This window comes from Falco naumanni, chromosome Z (assembly GCF_017639655.2).
Source record: "Falco naumanni isolate bFalNau1 chromosome Z, bFalNau1.pat, whole genome shotgun sequence".
Taxonomy (NCBI): Eukaryota; Metazoa; Chordata; class Aves; order Falconiformes; family Falconidae; genus Falco; species Falco naumanni.
In genome coordinates this window covers 31,549,386-31,577,363 of record NC_054080.1, presented here as the reverse complement: position 1 = coordinate 31,577,363, position 27,978 = coordinate 31,549,386, and the positions used below count along the sequence as shown (strand labels likewise).

Sequence of the window (27,978 nt, the reverse complement as noted above, 5' to 3'; positions counted from 1 at the left end):
TATTTTCAAACACACAACTTCAGAAGGAACGGTCAACACTGTAAAGAAATTACAGTAGTCTTCCAAGACCATCTTTGTGTATCCAGTGTACCCAGCCCACGGGTAGGTCAGGTCCACTAGCTATTACAAAAAAAACCCCACAAAAACGCAGAAGGATCTCCATTCATCCCCGCAGGACAGTGAGCATAGCAGTGACTACTGAAGTAGAAATCATAAAAATGCTGTTACTGCATGCTGAGAAAAGGTGGAGAAATTAACTGCGGAGAAAGGTCTGCATAAAAGCAACACCTTTTTCTGCTAAACAAGCAGACACTGGTTCATAAAGTGGCATTACTTTTTTGTCTTCATTTGACCTCTCTTGACTCTGTTTATGGCTTCAACAGATTTTGGCTTCTTTTGTGTTTGAATATACTTAATTAAAATAACTGGGGGTGGTGCAGGAGGGAATGTACCATACAGTAGCACCACACACCATGATGGTTAATGGAGAGTTAATATTTTAACTTTAAAGGTTTTCTTAGCTTAAGCCCTAAAAGCATTGACAGTTTTGCTATACATGAATCACACAAGCTGTATTAAAATCATCAGGAAGATCCTATTGTGAATATTTTGAGAGCTATGTAAGTTCACTCTTTTAATTTGCGCCAAACTAAAAACTGGCATATTTCTGGCTTTGCTCAGTACTTTTAGACTGTGATTAATAGCAATATGTGCTTTTATGAGGCTTTAAATATGACTCTCCTCAGCAGATATGGCTAAATTTTACAATTAAAGATGCTGATACATCCTTCAGTGCATTTTTGATCTGAAGTAGATCACACTGTTTGTGCAAAGCACGCCGGACACACAGTTTTGGCACAGGCGTCCTGGAACAGGAAAACGAGAGCGAGTCAAAGCAGTTCCCCGATGCGAAGCTGGCGGACAGTAAACGAGACTGGGGAGAATCACAGTATTGGATGTCACACTCACTTCAGGAGGGGCAGGTTGGGCACAGACTGGCAGGCAGGGCAGGGGGCAGGCAGGAGCCGGGATGCAGCGGCAGGCAGGGCCGGGCCGGGATGCGGAGGGGAAGGTAGGGCCCGGCAAGGCAGCGGGCAGCGGGACAGGGCAGCGGGCGGGCAGGGGACGGGCAGGTCCGGGGCCGCTGCGCTCCCTGCGGGCTCCGGACGCGGCGGGGGGGGCGGGGGCTGCCGGAGGGTGGGGGGGGCGCAGCTGCCCCAGCCCCCAGGGCCAGGCCAGAGTCTCGCCCTATGCGGGGCGCCCCCCGGCCCCGCCGCCGTCTGCCTCAACCAGGCGGCGGCGAGACCCCCCCGCTGCTGCCCTGTCACCCGCCCCCGGTGCAGCGGGCCCCGCGCCCTCCCCTTCCTCCCCCCGCGCTCCCCCCCCCCCCCCCCCCCCCCCCCCCCCGCCCGGCACGGGACCCTTTAAGAGGAGGGGGCAGCGGCTGGAGGGCTTGGCTAGGGGACGGGGCCGCTTCTCTGAGGGCTCTGGGATTGGGTCGACCGGCCGAAAAAAAAATAATTAAAAAAAAAAAAAAAAAAAGAGAGGTGGGTGGTGAAGGGGTGAAGGCAAAAGAGGGGGAATTAAAAAAAAGGGGGGGGGGGGGAGGTGTGGAAGCAGGACAAGAGGGGGAAAAAAAATAGAAAAAAGGAAGCCGTCCTCAAATTGTGCCAAGCCTGGGAGCGAGCAGGGATGGTGCACCCCGGCTGGCTCTGCCTGCTGCAGGGCTCCCTCCTCCTGCTGGCCACAGCGCGGCAGAGCCGCGGCCCCGCCGGCGCCTGCCCGTCCCACGGAAAGGTAAGCGCCGACGCGTGGGGGCACGGCCGCCCCCCGCCCCGCACCGCCCCGCGCCGCCCCGGCCGCCGGGCGCTGCCGCAGTCCCGCAGGAGCGGCGGGGGTCCCGGGTCCCGGCGCGGCGGCCCTTCCCTCGGGGGCGGTGGCGCGGGGACGGGGTGCGCGGGGCTGCGGAGCTCGGGCAGCGGCCGGGGCGGGGGCGGCTGGCGGGAGCGGGGCGGGGAGGGCGGTGCGCGGGGCTGCGGCCAGGTGGGGCGACCACCGCCGGTGCCGACGGGGCAGCGTGACGGAGGGGGAAGCCCCGGGACGGGCCCTGGCAGGACCTTTCCCTGCGCCGTGCGGGCGGGGCTGCGCCGCTCGCAGCGGGACGGGCCGCCGGCAGCGCCTTGCCCCAGCACCCCTGCCCGGCGGCGGCCCTTGCCCGGCGGCTGGGCGCCGAGCGGGGCGGGGCGGGCTCGGGCCGGCAAGCGGCCGTGCCCCTGAGGTGGAAGCACGGCTGTAAGTTGTGTTCGGTTTTGTGCGTCCTCTAACATCCTCAGCTTGACTGTAGCGACCAGGGGCAACACGGGCTGGAAGGTAGTGAGCGCAGCTGAGGGACCCTGCTGCGAGTTAGGGGTGATGTTCCGTCCAGCGGGAAGCTCGAAGGAAGGGTGTGATTTCTGTTATAAATCGGACACTGAGAAAAAGCAGGTCTCGCTGAAGTTTCTGGGATGAAAAGACCAAATACCATGTAGGAAAAGACTTCCTGAACTTTGTGTTAATGTGTCTGTTGGTGTTAACAGACCATCCATGCTGTCTGTTGGCATCTGTTTGCACCTGGAAGCAGCCTGACCAGAGGTGCTGTGCACCGAGATTTCCCTGGGACATGTGCCTTGCCATTTGTGTTCATCTGCACCAGGCAGGGTTACCTCATCCAGCACAGCTGGAAGCCCTTAGGAGTAAGTGCAGGAGCACTGCACTGGGGAGGTGCCAAAGGCACAGTGGGCTCACTGCAGGGTAGGTGTGAGAAGGCTTCGCAACTATGAAGAAGGTCTGTTCTGTGACCTTTCTTCTCTTTCTCTCACTTGGAGGTGCACCTACATATAGCTGCTGGTCTAGGGGCCTCGCTGCTTCCAGCTAAGCATGCCAGCCTCCCTGCAGCTGTGGAGGCTGAGGCGTCTGTCTCCTCCCAGACACAGGGCACTGCCAGTTCAAACATATGCCAAGCTGCGTGTGCCTCACTGGACCTGTCTGCCTGACCTTGGGCTAGAGCTTAACCTTACCTTGGGGGATGGTGCCTTAACAGTTTGCTTGTGCCTGGAACCAGTTTGTCAAGTGGATTTATAGGTGGCCAGCTGTGACATTGCCCTGAAGTCAGCTCAAGCCTCTGGGGTGGGTGCCCCTTTCCTCTTGAGGGCACGAAATGCAAAAGCTGTGGGCTGGCATTAATCTATTGCAAGGAGCTAGTGAGAGCAAGAAGAAAGGGGACAGCCCCTGAGAGCCTAAGCATACTTGTGAATTACTCATTTCCACTAGTTTGGTGGGACATGAAGGGAGTTTTTCTCAGGAGCCATTGACTAGACTTCTGCCAGTTACCAGCAAAACTAGAGGTGAAATGTGTTAATGGTATCTCATTATCTGCTGATTACTCTGTCATTAAAATGTGAGACCACCTGTAGTTCTGGTATTGGCAGGTTGCTTCCTAGGGTCATTAGAACAGTGGTGGTAACCACACTGTCTAGGAATGGCAGCATCTGCCTTATTTGTGAAGCTGAGTGTATTCTTACCCTTACACCAATCCCTTGGGGAAAAATATTCCTCCTTGTCCCTGTGTCATCAGGGAAGGCTTTTTTGCTTGTTTTTATCATAATTCTTTATGGCACCTCTTTTCTTACTTCTCTAGATTACAAGTATACCTTTCTTCTTTTTGTCAGGTTGCCTAAAGCTTCTGTCTTGAAAGAAATATGTACATCAGTGCCTGAAAGAGAGAAGCTGCTACTTTAAGGAATGAACGTACAATACTTGAGAGGATTTTCTCATCATCATTCCAAATTATAGTTAAATCTGCAACCAATAATGTGCACCATCCTCCTTCTTCTAAAAGGAAAAAGGAAAGACTTTGAAAACAGTTAATCTAAAATAAAGTATGCTGGAATCCTTTGGGTTATGTTCCAGTTAATAAGTGGTGTAGTCTGGTGATGTTTTCTTTTTGCTTAACATTGGAGTGTATTGGTAAATTTAAAGCCAGAATCCAGAGATTAACAGCGGAGTGCTTATGGTTGTAGCTGGTTAGTATTTTGTGCTGCGTTGTACCTTACAGAGGGGTAGTTCATTGGAATGGCTACTTCCCCATGCCCTTCAGCAGGGCAAGTGATCTGTCTGCTCTCAACCCTTGGCTTTTTTGTTAAAAGTTTTATTTTTATTTTTAATCTATATCAAACAAAGACTGAATGTGTGTTCTTTTAATAGTTGCAGCCACTGTGGTGTTTATCCCCATGTGAATTCTACTTACAGTCTTAAGCTGAGTTTGAAAGCCTCAGTAACGCAGGTGAGCAAAAGCTCAAGATGGTGACCTTTGAAAGTGTCCCTAGCATTTCTGTGTGCATTGCCACAGATGCATGGGGCACTTTACATGGCGAGTAAAGGCACAGTCTTTGCCCCAATTAGGTATAAATGAAGATGACAAGATACAACACCAATATAGGTAAAAGGGAGGGAGCAAGCCATATAGGGAGGGTGATAGGGCTGCCTGCCTGGGTAAGATATTGCATATCACATGCTTTGGCTCCTGTAGCAAGCAAAAAAATGTTGAGAGTATTATGGATTGAGAAACAGTGCAATCCTGGGCTGAGGTTTGGAAGATGTGGCTGTGGCGCCAAGTGGTGAGTATGGGTGTTAAGGGTCCTGAAAGACACTGAAGCCACAGAGGGCACCAACCTGCACGGTGAGCTACACACATTGTGCTGGAAAATCTATCGTCTACATAGATGAAACAGGCAGGAGATGGAAGGAAGCAGAAGTGATGTAGAAGGAAGCAGACGAGGTATAGGTTTCCCATGTCTGGAGTTTGCATCTGGTTCCTCAGTCTTTGGACAGCAGTTTTTCTTTCCCTCTGAACCTCTGTTCCTGTATCACTACAACTGTCATTATTAAATTTTTTTTGGCTTTTGAACTCCCATGCTCTTCTAGACACTGAAAATGCTGCCACTAGGTGCATTCTTTGTTCCTCCTGTTTCTTGCTGAATTATTTTCTGGAAGTTTACCATAATTTTACTCTTGACAGTCAGTATGTCATTTGGCCCAATTTGAGCTATTTTCTCAGAAGAAAGATGACACTTTCTCTGATCCTCTTTGGCACCTCTCTTCCAGCAGAATCATTGCTGCCTTAGCTAAAGTGGTGCATGATGTCTGACAAACACAGTATTTGTGTATTTGGAGACTACAGGTTGCATCCTATGGTGGACTATAAATACCGCTAGAAAAGCAAGCTGCTGGGGTAGTTAAAATAAACAGAATCTGAGGCTTGGGTTTTGGGGTTTTTTTGGTTTGTTTTTGTTGTGTGGGTGTTTTTTTCCCCAAATCTTAAAAGAAACAACCTATTGGAAAGATAATGAAAATACTTCTCAGTCAGAGCCTGTGTTCTGCTGAAGCAGATAGAAGAAAGGCAGGAGGTCATGGCACTTTCCAGTGCCACCTGTGGACAACCAGCTATGTGATTAGAGGGCAGATGTGATATGGGATGAGCACGCTCTGGTTTCAGCTAGCAATCTGCAATGCATCATCTCGCTGTCCCTTTCTTTAAGTTTTTTGTTGTTCTTGCCTAGACCCCTCCTCAGCTCCTGAGGAAAACCCCTTGATGTGTACCATGCTTTTCCAGGATTTCTGCAGTGCCTGACGCTCTAGTCCATACATTTTAGGAAGCATTGTCTGGCCTTACATGCCCCCAGTGCATCTCATGGGAGGCAGTGGAGTTTGTCCTTTGTGCAGCCCTGGCTGGGGAGGGAGACATCCTCAGTCTTTTGGTAGGGAGTGGATCCTGTAGCTCCCAGTGTGTTGTCTCTGTTGACAGTGTCAGCTTAAGCAGCTCCTTTTTCTTCTCCCTCATTCCCCTGCTGGCTAGGGAAAAGACTTTCTCTTTTTCCTTTTTTTGTTCCAAGCCATTTTTTGGCTGGGCTGATACCTTGAATTAGTTCATAGCCAGCTGTTTTTCATCTGGGGAGGTGAGGTAGGGGAGAAGGCACTGTGCCATAGTGCTGAGCATTCAGAAATACCTTGATTTGGGATTATGTAGTTGGAGGTCAAACTTGAGGCATGGAGGAGGTGTGGTATGGCTACTGTGATCCTGCTTCAGGTCTTGATGTGCCCGCAGATGGGGAGACCTGTGTTCTCTTGTGGGACTGCTGCTCTCTTCATTAGGCTGCCCCTCATTTTTTTTTAACCCTTGTTTCTACTTTCTCCTGTCATGAGTAATGTGTTGAGTACCACCTGTAAACTGGAGAGGGGAGACAGAAATACGTGTCTTGATGTAATACATGAACCTGACTTTTGTTGTTATGCAGCTGAAAGTGAAATTCCTAGAGTTATACAATGCAGCTCTCTTAAGCCTCCAGGACACCACTTTGACTGTAATTTATGCTGGTTTTAAAGCACCCCTCTCTGATGTAACAGCTGTGTAGAAGGATCCTACTGCAAAGGAAAATTGGGTTGTAGCACCTTTATCTACTGAACGCTGTCAGGGAAGTGAGGTGAGGGAAAGGCAGTGCCAGTGACGGCGTATACTGTGATGCTGAGCAAGCCTCGGCACTACTCCTGTGCTGTCTCACAGCCACCTAAAGCATTGTTTTAATGGCTTCCCTTTTATGGTCTTGGGGAGAGATTATACCCTTGCTTTTTGTTCTCTGAAGAAGCTGTAGTGAAACTCGTGTGAGCTCTGGGAAGGGGGATGTGAGGGTGCCAGAAGGTATAGCAGGGGAAGCACAGACCTGCTCAGGCACACCAACGACTTTGCTCCATCCTGTCTCACATAAGGCAGTAGAAAGCTTTTTGCAGGGGTCTGGCATAGAGGCAGAGCAAAGCTGGAACTCCAATCTCCACCTTCTGCAGGAAAAGGAGATGCCAAAAGGGTGTGAAGCACTAGCATGTCCCGAGCAGCTGTAATGCTACCTTTTGGAGGGAAAGTGAGCTTTGTGAGCTCCTGTCGTAGCATCACCTGGTAAGGATAACCAACTGCTAGTGCCTGGAAACTGTCTATGCAGGGTCTGGGGAGGTTTCTCATGAGGTTTCTCATGTTTCCTGTAAGAAACAGGACTGTTCTCCAGCCCCTCACACTGGCTTCTAGCAGTTCTGAGAAGGGAGGTCTGAATGGTGCTTGGGGTGGGTTGCAAAGTTCGTGATAGCTCCTGGTGGCATAGAAGTATCAACAAGAGTGCCCAGCTGCTCCCCTTTTCAAGGTCTCAGTCTCTAGGACTGTGTGAGAAGTTTCATTAGGTTGAAGCCTGCTATCTTCTGCCTGCGCTGCAGGCTCTTCAAAGGAAGACTATTTACTGTGTGCCTGATGGCCTGTGTAATTTCCTTGGTAGTACTACTAATAGTTGGCAGTATTACTCTGCTTTCAGTATCTGATTGTGAAAGCTGGAGTGATTTGCAGAGCAAAAAAAAGTGAAAGTGAAATGCCAAACATCTTTCTGGCTGGGCTGTGTGAATTGTCCAGAGCAGCACTGATGATGGGCATTAAAGCCTGGTACCATCTATCTGGACTTGAACTTTCTGGCTTTGTTCAGGAGCTGAATTGAAGTTTTAAGCTGGCTGGTGACCACTAGTTCCTTATGATTCCTTGCAGTTGTGACTGCTCTTGTGCACTGCCATGTACATGATCAGACTTGTGTGAAGTGAAGGAGTGTTGACCTCTTGACCTCGTGCCTGTCCTAGGTGCCTCTTCTGTCTTTTTGCTTGCTTATAGATAAAAAGTAGCACTTCTGGTCCTTCTTTGTTGCTGGCTGATGACTACTTCCCATTAATTTCTCACTGTAGTGGTGTTCCCTCCAGTTTTCCCTCCTGAATAACAACAGGAGGGAACCCTGTGGTGTTCTCACTCTTGTTTTACTTTGCATATTTATTTTCCTGTGTTCTTCCTGGGTCTATGTCATACTCATACTCACCTATTGCCCTGTATCTTAATTACCTTTCTGTGCTGCATCATGTTTTTTCTCCCTTCTTCCCATGGTCTTCAGGAGAGTTTTTATGCTCTGTAAGTCAGGAGTGAACTCCAAGACTGTCCTATGGGATCTGGAGTTGTAGCATGGTGTTACCAAGGTCTGAAGTATCCTTCAGACTCTTTACGTGCTGCAGAAGTGTGTGAGGAGCTCTTTGGAGTATAGTTGGTTTGCAGATCTATGTGGGTAAACTGGACTGGTGGTAGCACTTCACTGAAGTGCTGCCTGATCCATGGCCTGAGTTTGACATAGAGAGCTGCTGGAGAAGGTTGTCCAGGATGAGCTGTTGCAGAGCAGTCCTTAAGATTAACCTTTCTGACCCTGGGTCTTTAGTATCAGAAATTTATAGGCAATGTGCTTCCAATAAATTCCTCTAAGCAGCCTGTTCTGCATTTGGCAGGCAGGCAGGCTGCTTAGATCAGCACACATGCACACTTAATGCTAACCTCAGCTCTGAGGCTATCTGCTGGCTAAAGGCTGACCAGATGTTTGAGTGCATCTGGAAGCCTGTTCTCTTACTTAGACATGCAAAGGCTACCTCTTCCTGTCTGCACAGAAAGATAGAGACTGTGTCCATTGCACCAGTAAGGACAACTGCACCAGCAGGGTGCACATGGTAGGTGATGGAGGTCATGTCTGCTGTTGGTGTAAAGTGACTTGGCAAGATCCATTTTGCCCCATCTGCTTTCCTGTCCCACAGGATTGCTTAGGGCTTGAGCACAGCCCTGTGCTCTGGTGTTCCTGGGGATGCTATGAGGCACATTTTGCAATGGAACAATCTTAGTCTGATTCTGACTTCCTGATGGCTGTGGTTTATTGAGAGACTTTAAAAGCTAAATTAAGAAAGAAGGAAGCTTTTTCCTCCTTTGTGTTTGAAATAGTATGCCCTGGAACCACAGGCCGAGTTTGGTCTGCAGAATTTTTTCCCTCACTTTCCAAGGTATTGCATGCATGTCTCTGCTACTTAAAAAAGGTAACTCAGCTGTAAGAGGTCCTGTACATCCCTGTAAAATTTCTGCCCCATATTTCTGCCTGCTCCAGCAAGTCTGCCTGCCAGCAGTGTTGTGTGTTTCTCATTTGTTTGGTGTCTCGCTCAGAGCGGAAAGTTCTTCTAAGATGCTGTGGCATTCTCTAAGTGTCACATCAGTTTCTTTGAAAGGTGCCTTGCTATGCTGAAGTGCTTCAGCAAAGTGATGCCAGCTTTTGACTTGTTAAAAGGCGGGAATGTTTGGAGCATGGCCTGCTTGGGCTGTGCTCTGCATCTGGTTTTGCCAGATGCTTGGGTGACAAGCCAGGGTGGTGTTACTGTTGAGAAGACCCAGTGTTAAGTTTCAGGAGGAGAAAGCCAAGGCCAATCTTCTTGTGTTTTTAATTAGTGAAATTAGAATTTTGACCTCAGGAGCTGAGAGAAAGGATGGTCAGAGAGTACTGACTCTGTGTGAGCAGAACGACCGCTGGCAAGCTGCTGAGACAGATGACCTGCTGGCTTGGCATCATGCTTTACTTAAGCCCTGGACTGCAGTGCTGTGGTGTAAATGTTTGTACTTACTCAGCTGTGTCTCCCTCTCCCCCAGCAAAGCGAGCTGAACTCCTTCCTGTGGACCATCAAGAGAGATCCCCCATCTTACTTCTTTGGCACTATCCATGTTCCGTACACACGTGTCTGGGATTTCATCCCAGAGAACTCCAAGAAGGCCTTCCAGCACAGCCACATTGTGTACTTTGAGCTGGACCTCACTGACCCCTACACCATCTCGGCTCTCACCAGCTGCCAGCTCCTGCCACAGGGGGAGAACCTCCAGGATGTGCTGCCCCATGACATCTACCACCGGCTCAAGCGGCACCTGGAGTATGTCAAGCTCATGATGCCATCCTGGATGACCCCAGACCAGCGGGGCAAAGGGCTGTATGCAGACTACCTCTTCAACGCCATTGCAGGCAACTGGGAGCGGAAGAGGCCGGTGTGGGTGATGCTGATGGTGAACTCTCTGACGGAGGTAGACATCAAGTCGCGAGGCGTGCCTGTCCTGGATCTGTACCTGGCCCAGGAAGCGGAGCGGTTGAAGAAGCAGACTGGGGCTGTGGAAAAAGTGGAGGAGCAGTGCCACCCGCTCAATGGGCTGAACTTCTCCCAGGTGAGACAGTGGTGTGCTGGCTGCCAGGCTGGCTGCTTGGGTGGATGTCACAGCAGCAAGAGCACGGGCTGGGGTGTGGGGTAAGTGTGAGACTTGTGTTTGCTCCCTGTAGTCCCTGCCTTTACCTGTGCCCCCAGGAAAGCTTGCTAGCTGTAGGAGTTCAGGCCACATCCTAAATTTATTTAGACCTGCCCTGGAGAGACCCCTGTCCTCTTCCCTGGGCCGCCTTGGGCAGGCTCTACCCCAAGAGGCACCAGACCTTTGGATGTCTGTTCACTGACATTGAGTGGGCTGCCCTGCTGGAGCCCAGGGCAGGCTGGGGCTCACTGTCTAAGCTTGATTTTGTAAAAGCTAGTTAAGAAGAAAGCACTTGTGGGAAGCAGAGGTGCTGCGAGTAAAGCTGAGAAGTAAGTGCTGATTGGGAAAGTATGCCAGTGGACCTCTTAGTGCCTTCAGAAATAAGAGCCCATCCTTTGCATTGGGAAAAGCGTGTTTCAGTTTTGGGTTTGGTGGTTTTGGCTTTTTGCTTCCTTTAAGACCAGATGAGGGTCAGCACAGCACAGCTTCCTGCAGGGAGCTCCACAGGCTACTGTGGGCCCTTGTGCAAATGCCTTTATATTTTCAGACCAGCTGGAGTTTAGCACTGTTGTTCATGCAGTATCACATCAGGCAAGAAGACTGACCTCTCTTGCCCATGAGTTGGATGGGGCAGTTATGGGCTCTGCTTTCTGAACTAAATACACCAGGGAGCTGCATCTGTTGCTGTCCCTGCCTGCCCAGTGGGATTACAAGCAGGCATAAGGCAGCTCTCTGGCCTGGGGTAGCTTTGCTGCAGGGAGGTGCTAGTCTGGGGAGAGAAAGTGGTGTTTGCTTAGGAATAGGCAAGACCGCCTGTTGCAGCGTGCCCTTGTAGCCCACGGTGGGGGGACCTTTGGTCGTGGGGCTGAGGAGTTTCAACTGATGCCCGACCCTTTCCCCTGTGTTGATGCAGTCTCCCGTGCTGAAGGGAGCTGCAGCCCAGCAAAGGCAGGGACGGCAGTTTGGGGCAGATGTCAGAAATGCTGCTACCCTGGCCAATCTTGGCAGGGACCACAATGCAGGGAATGGCACTGCAGCCCACACTGCATTACTTATGCTGTCCTTAATTGCATGCAAGATATCTGCACTCTTCCCTTGTCTGGAGCTGGGCAGTCTCATTTGCATCTCCAGTCTTTTGCTTAACTGTGCTTTGAATACTTGTGCTGTCGCTGTTTGCTCGCAGCCGCCCTAAAAATGGGCTGGGAAGCTTCATCTCCACCACCTCTTACCTGGTTAAGGCTTTATTAACATTGTTATTAACATTATTGCCTATGTTTTTATTTTGCTGAAACTGCCCCTTTGGTTTAGTATGATAGAAGTGGGAGGGCAGGGGCGTGTGCTTCCTCCACTGCCTTGTAAGAAAGTAGTAGGAAGGCTGAGAAATACAGGTTGCAAGCTTATGCAACTGTTGACACTTGCTTTAGGCTGTCGCACAGCTTTCTTCAGAGTGGCTGTTGCTGTACTGTTTTGCAGGCGGAGTAAATGTCAAGTGAGCTGGCAAACTGCATGGGTGGGAACACAGACCCGCAACATACAGCTGCCCAGCCTGGTGACATTGACTGTCAGAGCCCAGCTGAGGAAGTCAGGGTAACCAGAACTGCAGGAGAAACTTAGCTCTGGTTGGGAAAATCACAGCCTGTGATTACCCCATAGTGGGTCGAAGTGTGCACGTGCACCATGTGAGCTGTGGCTGCTCTCACACCTGCTCACTTCCATAGGGAAGAGGCATGTTGTCCCATGTGGGAGCAGGTCTGGAGCAGCTCTTACACCGCAAATTCACACCCTCACTTCTGCCCACAACTAGATTTCCAATATGGGCAGCTCAAGGAAAAGAAGAACCACAGGCAGATGCTCTTTGTGTTTCTAAGCCAACTAATTTCAATTCCAAGCCAAGGCATTTCAGAGTCTGACTTGTGAACTCTCATGGCTGGCAATTCTTGAAATCTTTGATTTCAGAGCTTTCTTCTCAGTTTGTTGAGGCAGTTGATTTAATTATGTGTTTATATTAAACCAAACAAATACTTTGAAATAAGCTCTTTGAAAACGATTTTCCGTGGTATTGTGCTGCTATCTGGGAACTTCCAGTATCAGACTACTTCTGCGTCTGTCTTTCAAGTGGGTGAATACACAGGGACAGCTTATAAACTTCTGCTGGGGAAAATGGGGACACAAAACCAGAAGGAATGGTCTAATCCTGTACAATGAATGTTTTTTGTTGCACAGAGATGATTTCCTTGCCAGAGAAGCAAGTTCAGTACTTTCAGTTTATGCTTCTGCATAGGGTTTGCTCTTTCTTTCATTTATGGCATGGTTGTACTACTTGATGAGGAGGACTCCCAGGCCAGTTAGAAGCAATACACTATTACTGGCTAGGTCCCACTTTTGATCCATACTGTTGAACAAAGCCCGTTTGGTGTGGGTAGTGGTTATTGCAGGTGAAATCTGCAACAGTTTGTTATTGATTGTGTTGATGGAGTTTTACAATGCTCAGTAGCTGAAAAGTGCAGACAAACCCAGGCTAGAGACTTCCTCCTCCTCCTTGTGAGGAGAAAGAGGAGAAAATATACAAAAACCCACACACATACAACAGCTAACACTGCCTGTCATGGGGCTCTTTTTCTTTGACTGTATTTGTTCCAGTTTCCTCTTTATCTTTTGTTTTATGACTCTCTTATTTTACCTGCCAAATCTGTCTTGTTCTTGCTCAGCTCAGGCTGGCTGCCCACATAGCCAGGCCATAAAAGTATCATTTCTATATAGTACACAATGATGTGTAAACAATCTGTGAAATACCTTACTGCCTCCTAAATCCTCCTCTCTTGTTCAAAGATCTATGTAACTGTAGGGAGTATGGAAAGATTAGTCTGTCTCCATGCCAGGACCATGGTGTTTATTTTCCTGTTTCGCAACTGTTTCTGTCCTAGTTTGTCTTGAAGACTTTATCCCACCCCACCTTTTTTCATGGGTAGTGCCTTTCTTGTTGCAATACCGTATAAGGATGCTGGTCTCATTCCTAGCAGCAGCTGGGCTTCTAGAAGATAAAAGGCTTTGTAGCTATACACAATCTACCACTGCTGACTCCCAGCACTGGAGTCAATACCTCAGACCTCACGACTGTTCCTTTCAAGTTACGCATGTGCTTAGACGTTTGCAGGATTGGAGGCATTAGTGCTCCAGCCTAAAGCCCGTGCAGCTTTGCTGTTGGCTCTAGCTGTAGCATCTTGAACATCAGTTTGGTATTGACTCACAAAATGAGCTGGCCTTGGCCCTTGCGGTGCCACACACTTGAATTGACTGTGCTTTGGCACGCTCAGGTGGTGTCCAGGCTGTGTTTCTGACAGACTCGTTTGAGCTTGAACACAGAAAGTTTAGGCTTGTGACTACCCTCTGCATGGGACCCAGGCTTGAGCCATTGCTAGTTCCTAGCCAAGACCATAACCTGTTTAGCTTCTCCAAGCTTGGGATGCTTGATGGAAGACTACCTGTTAGCTGTTCTTGATTTGAGAATTGTTTTCGCCATGTGGCTTTCCTGTGTCCAGACCTTTGCCACTGCGCTCTGTTCCTACCTAAGCATCTGAATACATGCCTACATCTTTAAAAGTAGTCTTCAAAGCTGCTGGGGTGTCAGTAGAAAGCAGGGAGCCACTAAGGACTGACTGCTCTTGAAATCCTTGCTCCAGCTCTGAGACAGAGCACTTGAAAGTCTTATCTTTTGCATCTTTCAGCCACTTCCCCAAAGAGTCAGTTGTAGATAGAAGATGAAGCAAACACTTCTAGGATTGATCATTTTGCATTAATTAGGACATCAGTTGTTCATGTTTTTACTTGAAGGGCAACCCCTGCAAGCAACAAAGTGGTGAGAGATTCCTGCTTTTCTCTAAAGGGTTCTCAGGTATTCCAATTTCTGGATCACTAAGAAGACTGTGAGAGCTGTAGACTCCTGCTTAGCAAATACAACCCTTCTGACTTACCAGTATAATTTTTCTTGCTTAATCTATGTACCCACTTGGGTGAAAGGACTAGCCTTGATTGCCCCTGGAATAAAACTAGGAGCACATCTGTGGGGCAAAGTAGGAAGCCAAGGCACCCACTGCCTTGTTAGGTGTGAAGAGGGGAGCTGGTTGATTTGTTTTTTCCCTAAGAAAGTTAGAGGAACAGCAGTGATGGCCTGCAATTAGGCCCAAAAGGCATGAAGTTAAAGGGAATTGTGCTAGTCTTCTCATTTCAAACAAAGGGCCTTTTTTCTACATTGAATTGATCATTTATAACATTCATCTTTAATTTCTGGGGTGATGAGGTCAGATCTGGCAGTGCTTCCATGCATGAGACCCTGGTTCAGGTTCACTTTTGCCAACAGCAGTAACTGAGAACCTTGAGAAAGAAAGAGCAAGGAGAGGCATGTGGTGGGAGCTCTGCAAAGAGTAGTTCAGATCCAAACTTGGAGCAAAGTGAAGAGCAATTGCTTGATGAAAGAGCTGACAGAGGAGCAGAGCACTCACTGCTGAACAAGTTGGACAGGACACTACTTGTGGTAACCTGATTGCATCTTCTGCCCTGAGGGTGTAACTTCAAGATGTATGCATCAGGAACAGCCCTCCCTTCTCAGGTGATGGGAACATCAGGGTTTTCTGCACATGAACTGGAGCTGAAACAACTGCATTGATCCTATTTGCATCTTTGGCTGCTTGAGTCTATGACCTACATTTGTTTTTGTTTTCAGTTTGTATGTAGACACACCTGCAGCCTCCACGTCTAGACATCAGGCAAGGGGAATGGGCTGGCTGGTGGGAACCAAAATAGCTAAGGCTTCGCATTTCCATTGTCATAATTAGAGTTTAATTAAGATCTTATTAAATACCTGAAGAGTTCAGAGTTCTTTCTTTACTGAGAGTGAAAGGGGAATTCAGTTACTGATCTGCTGTCTCTGCATTCAGAAGGGTGGAGACTTTGTTTCAAACAGCCTGGACTCTGCGGTAGGGCTTTGAAATCCCAAACTGCATTTTGCTGTGGCACTGGTTTACATGTGCCACTATAAGCTTCTAGCATTTGTACTCTGTGTGCCTGTCAACCAGCTGGATTTGCCTATTAAAAATGCCCTTTGTTCAGCATACTACACAGCAGAAACAGAAGACGTCAGGTGGTAAATGTGGCTTTGTCTCTCCTTGCAGCTCCCACAGATGGCCCCTTGCCTGTGGCTGGCTCCCAGTGTTACGACGTGAGCATGCCAATACCTTTCCCCTTTTCCCAGTTCGTGAGGGCTGGGTGATGAGTTGTGTGTACGCTGCTGTGAGTGTGCTCGTAACTAGGTTATCCTGCTCTCCTCTGACAAGTCAGCACTAGGCTGGTGAGCTGGTCGGCAGACACACTCCAATGACACTTGATATCCTCTAGCTTGGGGTGAGAGTACTGCTGCTGCAGAGGAGCACAGCCCTGTCAGTGGGCTGAGGGGTCCTGGGCATTGGGGGCCACTCAAGGGAGTGCACAGAAGCTCTGGACTAGATGCTTTTTGGAGCAGCTTAACCAACAGTAAGGAGTGTGGAGCAGGAAGGGGATGTGGGCTTGGCTCATTCAGCTGGTCAGGTAGTCAGGTGTGTCCATACTAAGCTTTGGTCTGCACATCCTTAGGTCCTGGTGCAGACTTACGGTGACCAGTCACAGTGGCCTGATGCTGTGGCTCTGTCTGACACCTGATCCTGAGCGCTCACTGCTTATTGCCAATTACTGAACCCAGACTGTGGGACTGTAGCTGCCAACTTTTCCCTTGGACCCGAAGGTTGCAAGCTGTCAGGACAACCTAAAGGCACATGCCTGCAGAGTTGTGGAAGACCAACTTCCTTTCTGATCGAAGAGCTGGTCTGCACTGCTGTCACCTTCCTGTCCAACAGCTGTAGAACAGTTCCTATTTGGCCCAGACTGCATTGCCAGGTCCATGGGTATACCACTTGGCTCCTGCATCCCAGTGACATGGTTTCTGTCCCATGGCAGTGGTTCTGAAGACTAATTTTTAGTTTTCTTCAACAAACCTAGACATATTCAGACCAAAAATACAGCCCAGCTTCAGCTCTCAACTAGTGGAATTTGTGAGGGTTTGTGATTCACTGAAAAGCCTCTACTATCAAATTTCTCTACCTTGTGCGGGTGCCGCAACTGTAATCAGTTTGCCCTTGAATGTTCGTTTTGTTAAATGAAGCAAGTGGAACCCCTTGAGCCTTGGCCAGCAGGGCATGTTTTCTATGTGTTAACTATTCCTCAGCTTTTCCCAGGCCTAGCAGAATCTGTCTTGTGTCATGGCACTCAAGCGTGTGCTCCGTGCAGTGCTGTTGTCACTACCCTCATCTTTCCTTGTTTATGCATCGGAGTTTGTCTGTGGTTCTTTCAGGCACAGTGGTTTTCTCAGAGCTCATGCCTGAGCGACTCAGTCTTTTTTACTCTTCACTGCTTCCCAGGAAAGGGAGAGTGTAACCTGTGGTGGTGTGGTCCAGTCTCTGCCTGCTCTGTAGCCAAGATGAACTGCAAACCAGCAGACAATATTTGTTGTAACAGAAGATCCAGATTTCACAGCACCTCTGCTCTCTTCCCCTTATTATTTTGCTCCTCTGACCTTTGTTTTACCTGTAAAATCCATTAATGATAGAGTTGGGGTTTGCTGGGTGTTTTTTGCTCTCTAGGTTGTTGGCATGTATATTGAATGCTGTATGGCAAAGAATTTCCCCTGCAGAGGTGCTTAGTAGCTTACATAGTGTTTCTCATCTGCAGTTACATATTCAGGTCTACTAACTACCATTTCTTTCCTCCACGTCTTCAGTGTGTGATGTGTTGGGTTTGTGTTTATCTAAATTCCTACTGCCCATATGCTTTATTCAGAATTCTGTTCACTGATGCCATTGCCTTTACCAAGTAAACTTGAAAGCTCACAAAAAGCTATCAGGATTTTGGAAAGGGTATGTTTTCCGTTATCCTTGTTGTTCCGCAGTTTTCTATAATCTTGTAAGTATTTCCAATAATCTTCATGAAGGATTTTATTAGTTAGAAAGGTTGATTTCAAGTAGGACGAGGAAGCTGAAAAACAGTTTAAGATGTCTACTGCTTTATCTGGCCTAATGCAGAAAGGGAGCAGCAGGAACATTTCTTCATTGCTTTTGATAACCTAGGAAAGATTGGGACCCTCAATAAAACTATTACCAGGCAGAAATCTTAGCAGGTAGATGCACATCCGCACAAGGCATCATTAATTTCCAGCGTGCTTGGGTGAAAGGTGCTTGAACACAATGTGTGAACAGTTTTGAAAGAATTAGACAGATGTATAGTCACACCAGGGAGTCTCATGTGTGTCCCACATGGCATCTTTGGCTCAAGACATCCCTCAGCCCCTGACAGCTTGAATTGAGGGCAAGTGCTAGGGAAAGAGCCACTCTGTAGGTGCTCTGCTGACATTGGAGATAGGGTGCTGGGCTTCTGCCTCACTGGGCAGGTGTGGGAACATCATTCCCAAAATGTAACTGGGGCTGCATTTTCCAGAGGGTTGGCTGAAGTGAGCAGCTGAAACAAAGGGCATGACTTGTCTCTGGAGATGCTGAGCTATGCCAGCAGTGCCAGTGGGGACAGAGCCTGTGCATCCACATGGGCCTAGCTAGGTGTCCTGTGTGGGAGTCGCCTGGTGCCAGGCTCAGCTGAGTGCACCGGTAGCTGGCTGCCCACTTTCCTTCCTCCAGGTCAGCCTGTTTGCTTTTGGAAGACAGATGCTAGGGTAGGCTGGGTGTCTGGGTTAGTGTTCCTGTCACCCCTGCATGTGCTGTGCCCTCGGAAAACAACAACCTTTCCTGCTGGTTTTCAGGTGAGATGGTGTTCCCAGGGATGCAACAGCCCTTTTCCTTCCAAAGCCTAGCCCTGGCACGTGTGATGGTCCTGCATGCAGTGCCTGCAGTCCAGGTTGTGCTCTGGGTCATGCTACATCTGTCCAGTCTCTTGGAGCATGCAGTCTGTGTGGGCAGATGCTTGGAGACTCAACCTGAGACAAGTGGCAGTAAAAGTTGGTGCTCAGACACAACAGCTTTCAAGCTCCATTGGCTCACCGGGAACAGGAAGTGGTCTTGGAAGTTGATAAGGAACAGGTCAGCAGACCTAACCTTGGCGGTGTCTTGGCTGGAGCACTCAGACTTCCACATTTCCTTCCTTTTCATGAAGCTTATCTTTATTGAGCGTGCAAAGGTCAAACAGACAAGTGTGTGAGGAGCAGTTGGCTGTGCAGTCTGAAAGCAGGGAGAGGTTTATGAAGGGGTCCATCCATGCAACTTAAGACCGGTCCTGTCAATTAAAAACAAATGTGTAACAGTGTTTAGTCTGCCACTTACTGTGATCACAATCCTGTCATAGAACCGTGTAAGGGAAGATTTAGGTTAGCTGGCCTTGTGCATTTCTCAGTCTCTTTGCTCTAACAAGATTAGCAGGATTGCTGGTTTTGGCCAGAACTCAAATTAACCTTTGGCAAAAAAAGATAGGCTGTTTCAGACTTGACCTACATGAAGTGCCTGGTAAATGCAGTATAGGAATGTTGTAGCAAATATGTATATTTTTTAAATGGTAGCTTTTATGTGGTTTTGTGTTGCTCTATTTTGTTTTCTGAGCGTCGTTCTTTTTGCACAGAGGCTGCATCATCAACGTACTCAGTGCTCCTGTCTGACTTTCATCTTATTTACTCAAACCCTTAATTTCTATGTGGATTACTTATAATTTATCAGTGTATCCCACAAACTGTACCATGTGAGAAAAATATTTCTACATCTTTATGGACCATCAGGCTGTCAAAGCTCAAATGAACTGTGTTTGCAACTGTGCATCAAATCTTGCTGCGATTTTTTTTTTTTTTTTTTTTTTTTGCTGCAAGTAAACCATACTACTTGATCCAGACAGCAAGCATCATCCCATGGATGATCCTCTCTCTCGAAGACATAAGCTGAGGTGTTGGCTACCTTTTCTGTGTATGTCTTGTGGTGAGGTGTTGTCATACTCGCCACTTGCAGTAGCTGAGAGACCCCACTGAGATGCGTGGCTCTGGGAGAGCGTCCTGCCTTGTTGCTGTCTTGAGAGTGTCCCAAATACAGTTAGCACCCTCCACCTGTCAGAAGTGGCAGTTGTTGGCTTACTGTGATGTCACACAGGATGAGCCATTTAACCTGCACCAGGGAGACAAGTTTCATGGTGTGTTCCACTTGGCTAAGCAATGAGCCTGCTCCAGGCATGGCTCAAGCTTATTTTCACTCATGCTTGAGGCAGGGCAGCAGAGGACTGCATCACTAGGGTCCTTGGCTTTCCTTTTGTGGCACCTTGTGGCACTTTGAAGAGTTTCCTGCAAGCTCAGAGAAAGTGTTTGGACTTCTTGTGGGAACCAATTGTATAAATAAAACACCAGAAGCTCTGAACCAGCAGGAAAGCTGCAGCCCTGCAGTGGCGTGTTGCTGGATGTGTCCCAATGCCGGGTGTTGTTGAAGTCCCTCTACTGACACTACAGCCCTGGATTCCTCTCATTCAGTGTAAGCTAGATTTTCAGTTATTTCAGCTAAAGGCTTTACCTTTTCTGAGGCTCCTGGATTAACTGCTTAAAGATTTTAAGTGCTGAGAAAATTTGACCTTTCTTCTGGACATTTTCCTAAGCATCTTCCTGCCTCTCCACCTGCAAACCTTTCACCAGATCATGGAGTCTTGGCTCACTGGTACATCTGAAGAAACAGGGTGAAAAGCAGGTTTTATTATTGCTTTGGGCTTCTCTTGTACTTCTTCTGTAGTGGGGAGCTGACTAGATCACTCAGGTGCTCGAAATCCACTGGTCTTTTCCCACAGTTCTATCCCTCTGCTGTGCACCCAGAAAGACAGGTAAGTTGTGTCAGAATCCAATGGTAAAGAAGGCTAAAGCAGGTTAGCTTTCCACAGCTGCACAGGATCAGCACAAAACTAACTCTCACAGGTCTTTCACTAGGCATCTCAGGGCTGCACAGCTTTGGGAAGGCTTGACAGTGTGGTTGCTAGCCCACTTGACAGGGCTGTCCCAGGAGGGTAGACCTGTCCTTAGCCAGCGCTAGACAGACAGAGGTTTGCTGCTGATGTTCTGAGCTCAGTTTTGAAGCTCTTACGATATTCTGGCCAAAGCAACCTGTTCTGCTGGGATTGTGCAGCAGTTTGACTACCTGAGTGTATTGATTAACTCAGCTTTGTGATATCCCATGCCTATATCATATAAGAATCTCCCTAACTTCCGTGTATGCTGGGGGAAATTCCTGCCCATGGAGTTTTCAGGGTATCCCCCAAAATGCAAACATACCATATTCCTCTATAGCTCTTTGAGACAGGATCTGAAGTCCTGTCACTGTTGGTAAGTCTGGTAAAATGGTCTCTAGGGATATTTAGGGCTGAGATTTCTGTACTCGAGCAGTTGCAGACATCCTGAGGTGAGGTACATGTATACTGTCTTTGAGACCATGGTGGGTACCTGGTAGCCAGATAGTGTACCTTTCAGTCTTGCATTGGTAAGAGATGACTAAGCAGATCCATTCTGCCCAGTCTGGCTATGTGCTCCCAACGGCTCACCAGTCTGTGCTCTGTGACAGATTGAGCGTTTAAAAATAAATTGCACTGGACCCTGTATTTCTAGTTTTCCATATGCCTGCAAAAAGGCTTGACCCTGCAAAATGCAGACATATAAGGAGTGGTTGGGAGCTGCTCATGGAGGCATTAATGCTGAAACAGTTCATACAGTATGGCCAAAGTCTGGACAGTCTCTGCTGCTTAGCCAGCATACAGTGACTTGTTAAGCTGGGGTGTTTTGATCACGTTTCTTCTTTGTATGAATTTATAAGGCCTGTTTATTAAGATAAATGGGCTATTGTTACAGCTGGAGTCCGGTGGGGTGAGTTGCATGTTTGGAATGTTTAAAAATAAAGTAGCTACAACCCTGCTTTCTAGGAAGGATGAAATGGAGAAGGAAGATGGAGTGACACCATATCTTTTTTTATTTGCTGTGAAGCTGTTGGTAGGTCAAAGGAAGAAGGCTTGGAAAGCTCAAGGTTGTAGGTGATCAACAGCAACATAGAGGATGGAAATAACTTCTTAGCAGTGTTGCATAATGCCTGGGTGAGCAGCTCCTTGAAACTCTGCTAGAGGAGAAGAAAGAGAAGAAATTCCATTTAGGTATCTGAGGTATGGTTTTGCAGCTCTGGAAGAAACCTGTTCACTTAAAAGACATACGTGAATAACACTCTGTCTAGAAGGTATCACAGCTGGCTTGGAGTAATGCAATTTCAGCCCTCATCCAGGTTAATGAAAATGAAATAATCACTGAACTGAAAAGGAAGTTTGCTTAGGTACAAGTAGTTGTGACTGAACTTCATTCGCTACGTGAAAAGGGAATATATAGTCCCAACTAATAATATGTATGATGGGTGCTTTTAGGGGGCTTAACTTCCCCAAACTGAAGATAATTATAGGCCAAATAAAGTGGGAGGAAGAACTTAAGCATAAAAATGTGAATGATAATTGGGAGTTGTTCAAGAATCCTATGTTAGGTCCCTGAGAAACCACAATCCTGCATTTGCAAAGATGAATTCTTTAGTAAAAAAAAAAGCTGTTTTAGTTAACAGAGGAGATGAAAGCAGCAATAAAAAACCCAAAATACAATGAAAGGAAAAATAGAGGAAGCGGCGTGGACAAGTAATCTGCAAGGAAATGCAGACAATTGATGAAAGAACTGAAGGGTACCAATGAATAGCCTTTGGGCAGTGGGTTTGGAACAATAAGACAGGATTCTTTAAATGTATCGGGGATTCATGAAATCCTAGCAGTGGTACAGGCTCCATACTGAACAGGGTTGCAAAATTGTTGCTTATGAAAAAGAAAGGCAGAAATAACTAGTAACTATTTCTTGGTGTTTGGAAAGGGGAACACTGGGTATTCATAGCTTGGTCATAAGGGAATATTTTCTGCTCCAGTAAGAAATTACTTCCAGTAATTAGGAAAAATGTTAAATGTCAGTGTTTTTGAATGTACGAAACATTAACGATGGTTAACTTACAGTCCAGAATATTTAGAGACTAAGCCAAGGAACTCTTTGAATCATTAATATAGGCACTTGAAAAGCTTCAGGGGAGTGGAAAAAACTTACTGTATCAGCATTATTCTGGGACAATGAGTGGGTAGCTTGTCAAGCTCTCCAAACTTCAGTTTGCTCAAAGCATAAAAAGGCTGATAAACTCTGCAGCTGGTGAAGAGCTGAGAGAAGGCAGGATGCTGCTAGCCAGTTTCCCTTGAATGGGAATCTGGCCTTGTCAAACAAACATGATTCCACTTCTTGATAAGAGTATGACTTTTTGGTGATAAAAATCATTGTGCTGATTAATTATACATAGATTTGAAGGCTTCTGATTTTGTTCCTGGGGATACTCTGATACAGGAGTACACACTAGACAAAATCAAAGTGGCTTATTGTAAATACCTATGGGGCAGTGATCATTCTCATAAAATGGCTGCAGATGGAGAGTCATCCTCCACCAGGGAGGAGGAAAGCTAGAAGGTGCTTGTAAAGAAGTACTGAAAGTATCAGTGGCTTTGTAAGTGATGCAAGTACCAAATAAATGTTAGCACAAACATGGAGATCCTGCAGATGGATGGGACGTGAACAACGGATCAGCTGTGGGAGTGGAGCTGAGTCACCTGGAAAACTGGGCTGATCTCCTGCTGTTAAATGCAGGGCCGTACATCTTGGAGCAGAGCACGGAGGTCAAGCTAGCGAGGCTGGAGGAGGCCTTATCTGGAATACATTAAAGGTGCAAAAGGCTTGAAAGATAACTTGCTAACATGACTGCCAAGCCCAGTACTGCAGTTGAGAGGGAGATTTCCCTGCTCCTACCACTCACCTGAGGATGGCAGAAATGTGCTGAGGAGCCCAGTGCAGAAACACTGCATAGTCCTGGTGTCAGCACTTCAGAGAATGTTGAAGAATTGGAGCAAGGTTAGAGAAGAGCTATGCAGTTAGTCTGGGACCTGAACACCATGCTGCACAACAGGAGAGTGATGAAAATTATTCTACAAAGTTGTGTGTAGAGAAACTGAGTCATTTCATGAGCATGCTTGGGTATCTGTCTGAAGAAGAGGAACAATGCAGCAAAACCCCTAAGTCCAGTCGTCTGGCTGCTGAGGATACACACTATCAGAATCAATACAATTGGTTTCTGAAAGTAGCCAGCTGAACATATTTCCTTCATTCCTGGTGGAATTGCTGTTGTTCAAGCTTTAAATCACAACCAAATTGTTCTCTGAAATGGAAAAGATTTCTAGGTAGTGTTCAAGAGCTGCTGATTCACGCATAGGATCAATGTACATTTTGTTTTGTCTTATAAAATACCACTTTGGGGCATGTAGACATCTGTATTTAAGGCTAGACAAGCAGTTTCAAGCAGCTTCCAGATATTTTTTTTTAAGATCTTTCCTGTAGATTGAAGCTTCATAAGTTTGTTGTCAGTGCCAGCGTGACTTTCTTAATGCTGATCTGAAACCAGACCTCTTTTTTTTCTTTTTTTTTTTTTCTGACAGTGAGACATAGGACAAGAAATTATTCTAAAACAGAGTTACTGAGGTACTGTGACTTTTTTAGCATGGAGGCAGGCAGGAGTGGGAGGCAGCTGCAGGTCAAAGCTGTGTGCTTTCTGCTGCACATCCACTGCAAATGGGCTTGAGCTTTCAGGAGCAGTACACCGCCACCAAGCAGAGGGGTCTATTGTGTGCTTGTGGTACTGAAGGCCTTTGCTAGCCAGTTCCAAATGCCCTCAGGCATCAGACAGATGTGTGTGAGTGAGAGGGACCAAATACTTGTAGGGCTGCATTCAGTGCTGCAGTACCTGCAGAGGAAGATCCCTAAGGAACAGGCGCCAGTTCTTCTGGGATCTGTTTACCTGCTTAACAAGGAATGACGTGTGACCATAAAGACATAATGCTGCCTGTAAGCCACATTCCTGCTCAGGCTAGTCATGGGTGAGTGGTTAGAGTTCAATGCCCCCTTCATCTCACTAAGCTCCCACATTAAACTCGTGGCTTACAAGACTGTAAAGGGCCTGTCCCTGCCTGGTGCAGGACATGGATGCTGCAGAGATGCATGGCATGTGGGCTCTGAGTGCCCTGCCCTGCAATTGTTCGGTATCGCACTGCTCCCTTTATGTTCACGAAAGCCCTTGCCATACCTTGTGCTGTCAAGTAGAGGGCTGGGATTTTGGCAAGTGACAACAGCCCTTGCCATTGGTTCCGTTGGCTTGCCCTTGATTTGTGGCACTAAGCGCAGGGAGCACCAGCCAGATGAAAAGTGGTTTAAAAAGCACTTGTGTTGCCAGGTCCCTTTAGTTGGATGCTATCCTGGAATGCAAGACACTTTCCTGGGCACTTCTGTGAAGATGGCTTGAGCTGGTCCCCAGAGCAGTGCTTTTTGGCAGTTACTGGGACAGCAACAGTGGTAGGGAGCCTGTGATGCATGCAGGTGGGAAACTGAGGCATCAGTGATGCTGGTAAGTAGCAGAAGTTGCTCCTCTTGCTCATAATGTCTGGGAAACCTACAGCATGTCTGTACAGTAGCATTGTGATGGATCCTCAGGGTATAATCCTGTTTCCTTTGCCTAAAATTTGGTTGTTGTTTTAGGCTAGTCCACTTTGACATTAAGAGCTAAAATTTCTAGGCTGGATTCTTCAGACTTTACTGAATTCTGGCCAGCTGGCCAAAGCAAGAGTTGGAGCTCATTACTGCTGGTGCAAAACTGTTTCCAAAATGTCATAGTGGTGCCGCTGTTACAGATAGCATCGTGGATAGGTGGGGATGTCTTTTCTGTCCTTCCCATGTTCAGTGAGGACTGGGAACCTGGCCAAATGCATTAATTGCCTTGCTTAGGCAGTTTTCAGGCTGGTAGTGTTTCAAGGCCATTACAGTGTTTTGAAGACCTGTCTTGTATGTATCCGTCCATTCCTTGTTGTGGTGGATTAGGGAAGCTGTGTCACCTGCATAGCAACCCATTGTCTGTGACTGCTGGAGTGTAATGTTTTTGTAACTTCCAGAAGTCGTGGGGTCACTGGGGAAAGTCCTTGAGAGAAGGCACTGTCCTCTTTCCAGTGCCATCATGTGTGATTGTGCATATGCAATAGCTAAGCAGACATCCAAAATTTAGAGGAATTGCATCCTTTGGCAGCTCAGAAACCTTAAGTGAATCAAAGGCTGTGTGACTGTGAGACAGGAGAAACAGGTATTCCCAGATACTGTTGCTTTTAAGAGATGTGTGCTGGTCCATAATTGATGTTTCTATATATCCTTCTGCCAGCTATGTCTCTCTGGAAGGAGCCACCCTGCAGGTTTCTTGCTGAGCTCCATGCTGGTGGCTTTTGTTTGGAAGGGAGTGTGCAGGACAGTATGCTGGCATAAAGCAGGTTCCCAGGCAATGTGGTGAAGTGATGGTAGTGGCTCGATGGTATCTGCCTAGCCTCCACCGTTGTGATCCCATGTGCCACATGCTTTTCTGTTCTTGCTCTTAAAATAGAGGATGGAGATCTCTTGAGAGATTGTCCATGTCTAGAGATCAAGCAGTTGTAGAGTTGCTGCATGATGCTAGACCTCCCTAAATAAGGTGTGTCACCATGTGATGTAGAACCAGAGTGGTGGATCTGGAATGTGTCCCCCAAGCCAGAATAGGCTTGGCTTAGGAAAGACTGTGAAAAGGAATCCTGCAGCTCTCAGGCTGTTAGAGAGTCCTGTGTAGCCAAACAGAAGGTGAGCTGCTTCAGATCAAATCTAAATTTTGCAGGGAAGCTCTGCCCTAGCTTGTAGTGCCATTTTCCTTGTTCTCCTAGCTTTGGTGAAGCTCAGAGTCTGGCAAAGAGCTACTTCTGCATGCAGATCAAGTTGGTCAATAGTGGAGCAGGTAGACTGTGGAAACTGGAAAGGTAACAATAGCCTTGTCTTAAGGATATTTGTGAAAAGTCAGCTGCTGTTTCTTGATGCAAAGCTCGTGAAAGTCAGGAAAGGATCTCCTGCAGACGTCAGTGGATTTCTGCTTCAGTCCTTTTAGAAGAAATGGGAAAAGTCCTAGGAGTAAATTCTGATGTTAGATCTCTTTATACAAACATGGGACCTTTATGGGTCTTTATGGAGAGTACCTCTCTGGAAAACACATGGTATATGCTGAATTTACAGCTGCTCCTCTGGGTCAGGGGTGCTGCTGACCTTCATTTTTTAATCCCTCCTTGCACACTGCTTTCCTAAGACGTGTCCCAGCCAAGGAAAGCAGCAATTCCCTGTATCAAGAATGTTATACACGTTTTTGTGGTGTAACATTGCAGGGTGCTAGTTCTGCAGTCACATGCCTTAGTCACACTGGTTTACATCCTGAAAACTGCCTACTCATTAAAATGCTCAGTGGCTGCAAATCAGCATTGATTTTACTAGAAATATACAAGGTTTTTACACTCATCGCTCTCTTTTTAGTCTTTATATGGGTACCTGTGCACTCAGTGCTTGAATTTTCAATGGAGACCAATGTGTTACATGGGCTAGAACCAGCACAAATGATCTCAGCTCATTAGGAAACTGTTGCAAGTGACCCTCCTGTCTTCCTGCTGTTTCAGGTCAATCAGCTTTTCCTTGCTGTCCCTAAAACGTCACTCCTCCAGTTCATGTGGTAAAGAGCCTTACACATAGCGTTACGAAAAACATTCTTTGCTCAGTTCTACTTTCCCTTGGCTTGTGTTTTCTCATTCTTCTCACCACCTCTTGACATAAATGCAGCTGAGGTCAGACTGCTGGTGATGCAGAAGCTAAACAAAATGTCACTTTGCACTCACGTGGTTGCAGGCACAGCAACAGCCCCCAAGGTGTGTGTGCAGCAGGAGAAGGGGAGAGGTCAAGGGGACCGGGACTTGAGTTAGTCTCAGTTTCTGCCTTGGGCTGTCATTCTGCACTTCGTCCCACATCCAGGGCTTGGTTTTCTAGAAACTCTTTAGTCAGATCTGGCTTGCTTGGCACCCTGGTACTGCGGCACTATGTACTATAGTGCTGCTGTCACTTTCCCTGCTGCCTCTGAACAACACAGGCATTGGGAAATACACTCCTGTTCCACTTCAGTGTGAACTGACTTTTTTTTTTTACTTCCCCCCCCCCCCCCCCCCCCCCCCCCCCCCCCTCTGGATACTGACCTTATGCCCTTTTTCGGAGTAAGAGTAAAAGGGCAGAACTAGAACTGAGCTTTAACTACATTTCTGCCTGGCTCCTTTTTCCAGTTTAATATCAACATTTGGCCAGAATTTTGTTTTTTCCTTTTATTTCTTTTTTCATGGAATACAGAGACAGATTTATTCCCAAGACAGTCAGACAGGTCTAGCATGAACCAGTGGAGTGCCTGAGGACTGACTCTAAGCAAGCAAACACTTTGGACTCCACCAGGGTTTGTGTTTAAAAACAAAGGCAACTGTTAAGCAAACTTTCCTGGACTGGTGGGTGACAGGCGTCAGCTCTGCAAGAGCATCACTGCTTGCCCCAAGACACTTCAGCTCCTTGCTGAAGTGCTGCAGGCCTCCTGGGAGTCAGTGTCTGCTGGAAGTTTTCTTCCCCAGCATTGGGTGCAAGCACGTGTGACATTCTGGAAGATGAGTGCAGAGCTGGGGGCAGCAGGTCTTCCAGCTGTGCTCCTGCCCTTAGTGTGTGCACACCAGGTGGTGGCCCTACCTGCCAGGAGGTGAGTGAGAAGGAAGCCCAGATTCCTGGCAGT

The 27,978-nt window shown here is 47.5% G+C and overlaps 1 protein-coding gene across 1 annotated transcript in view; it reads left to right on the top strand.

Moving 5' to 3' along the window:
* Positions 1–1,659: 1,659 nt before the first annotated feature.
* The window catches only part of TRABD2A (TraB domain containing 2A), a 79,716-nt gene continuing 53,397 nt past the window's right edge, over positions 1,660–27,978 (top strand). The window contains exons 1-2 of the mRNA XM_040580109.1: positions 1,660–1,797; positions 9,560–10,120. Of these exons, the coding sequence (XP_040436043.1) occupies positions 1,693–1,797; positions 9,560–10,120 (666 nt within the window). The 5' untranslated portion in view covers positions 1,660–1,692. The remainder of the gene's footprint in view (positions 1,798–9,559; positions 10,121–27,978) is intronic.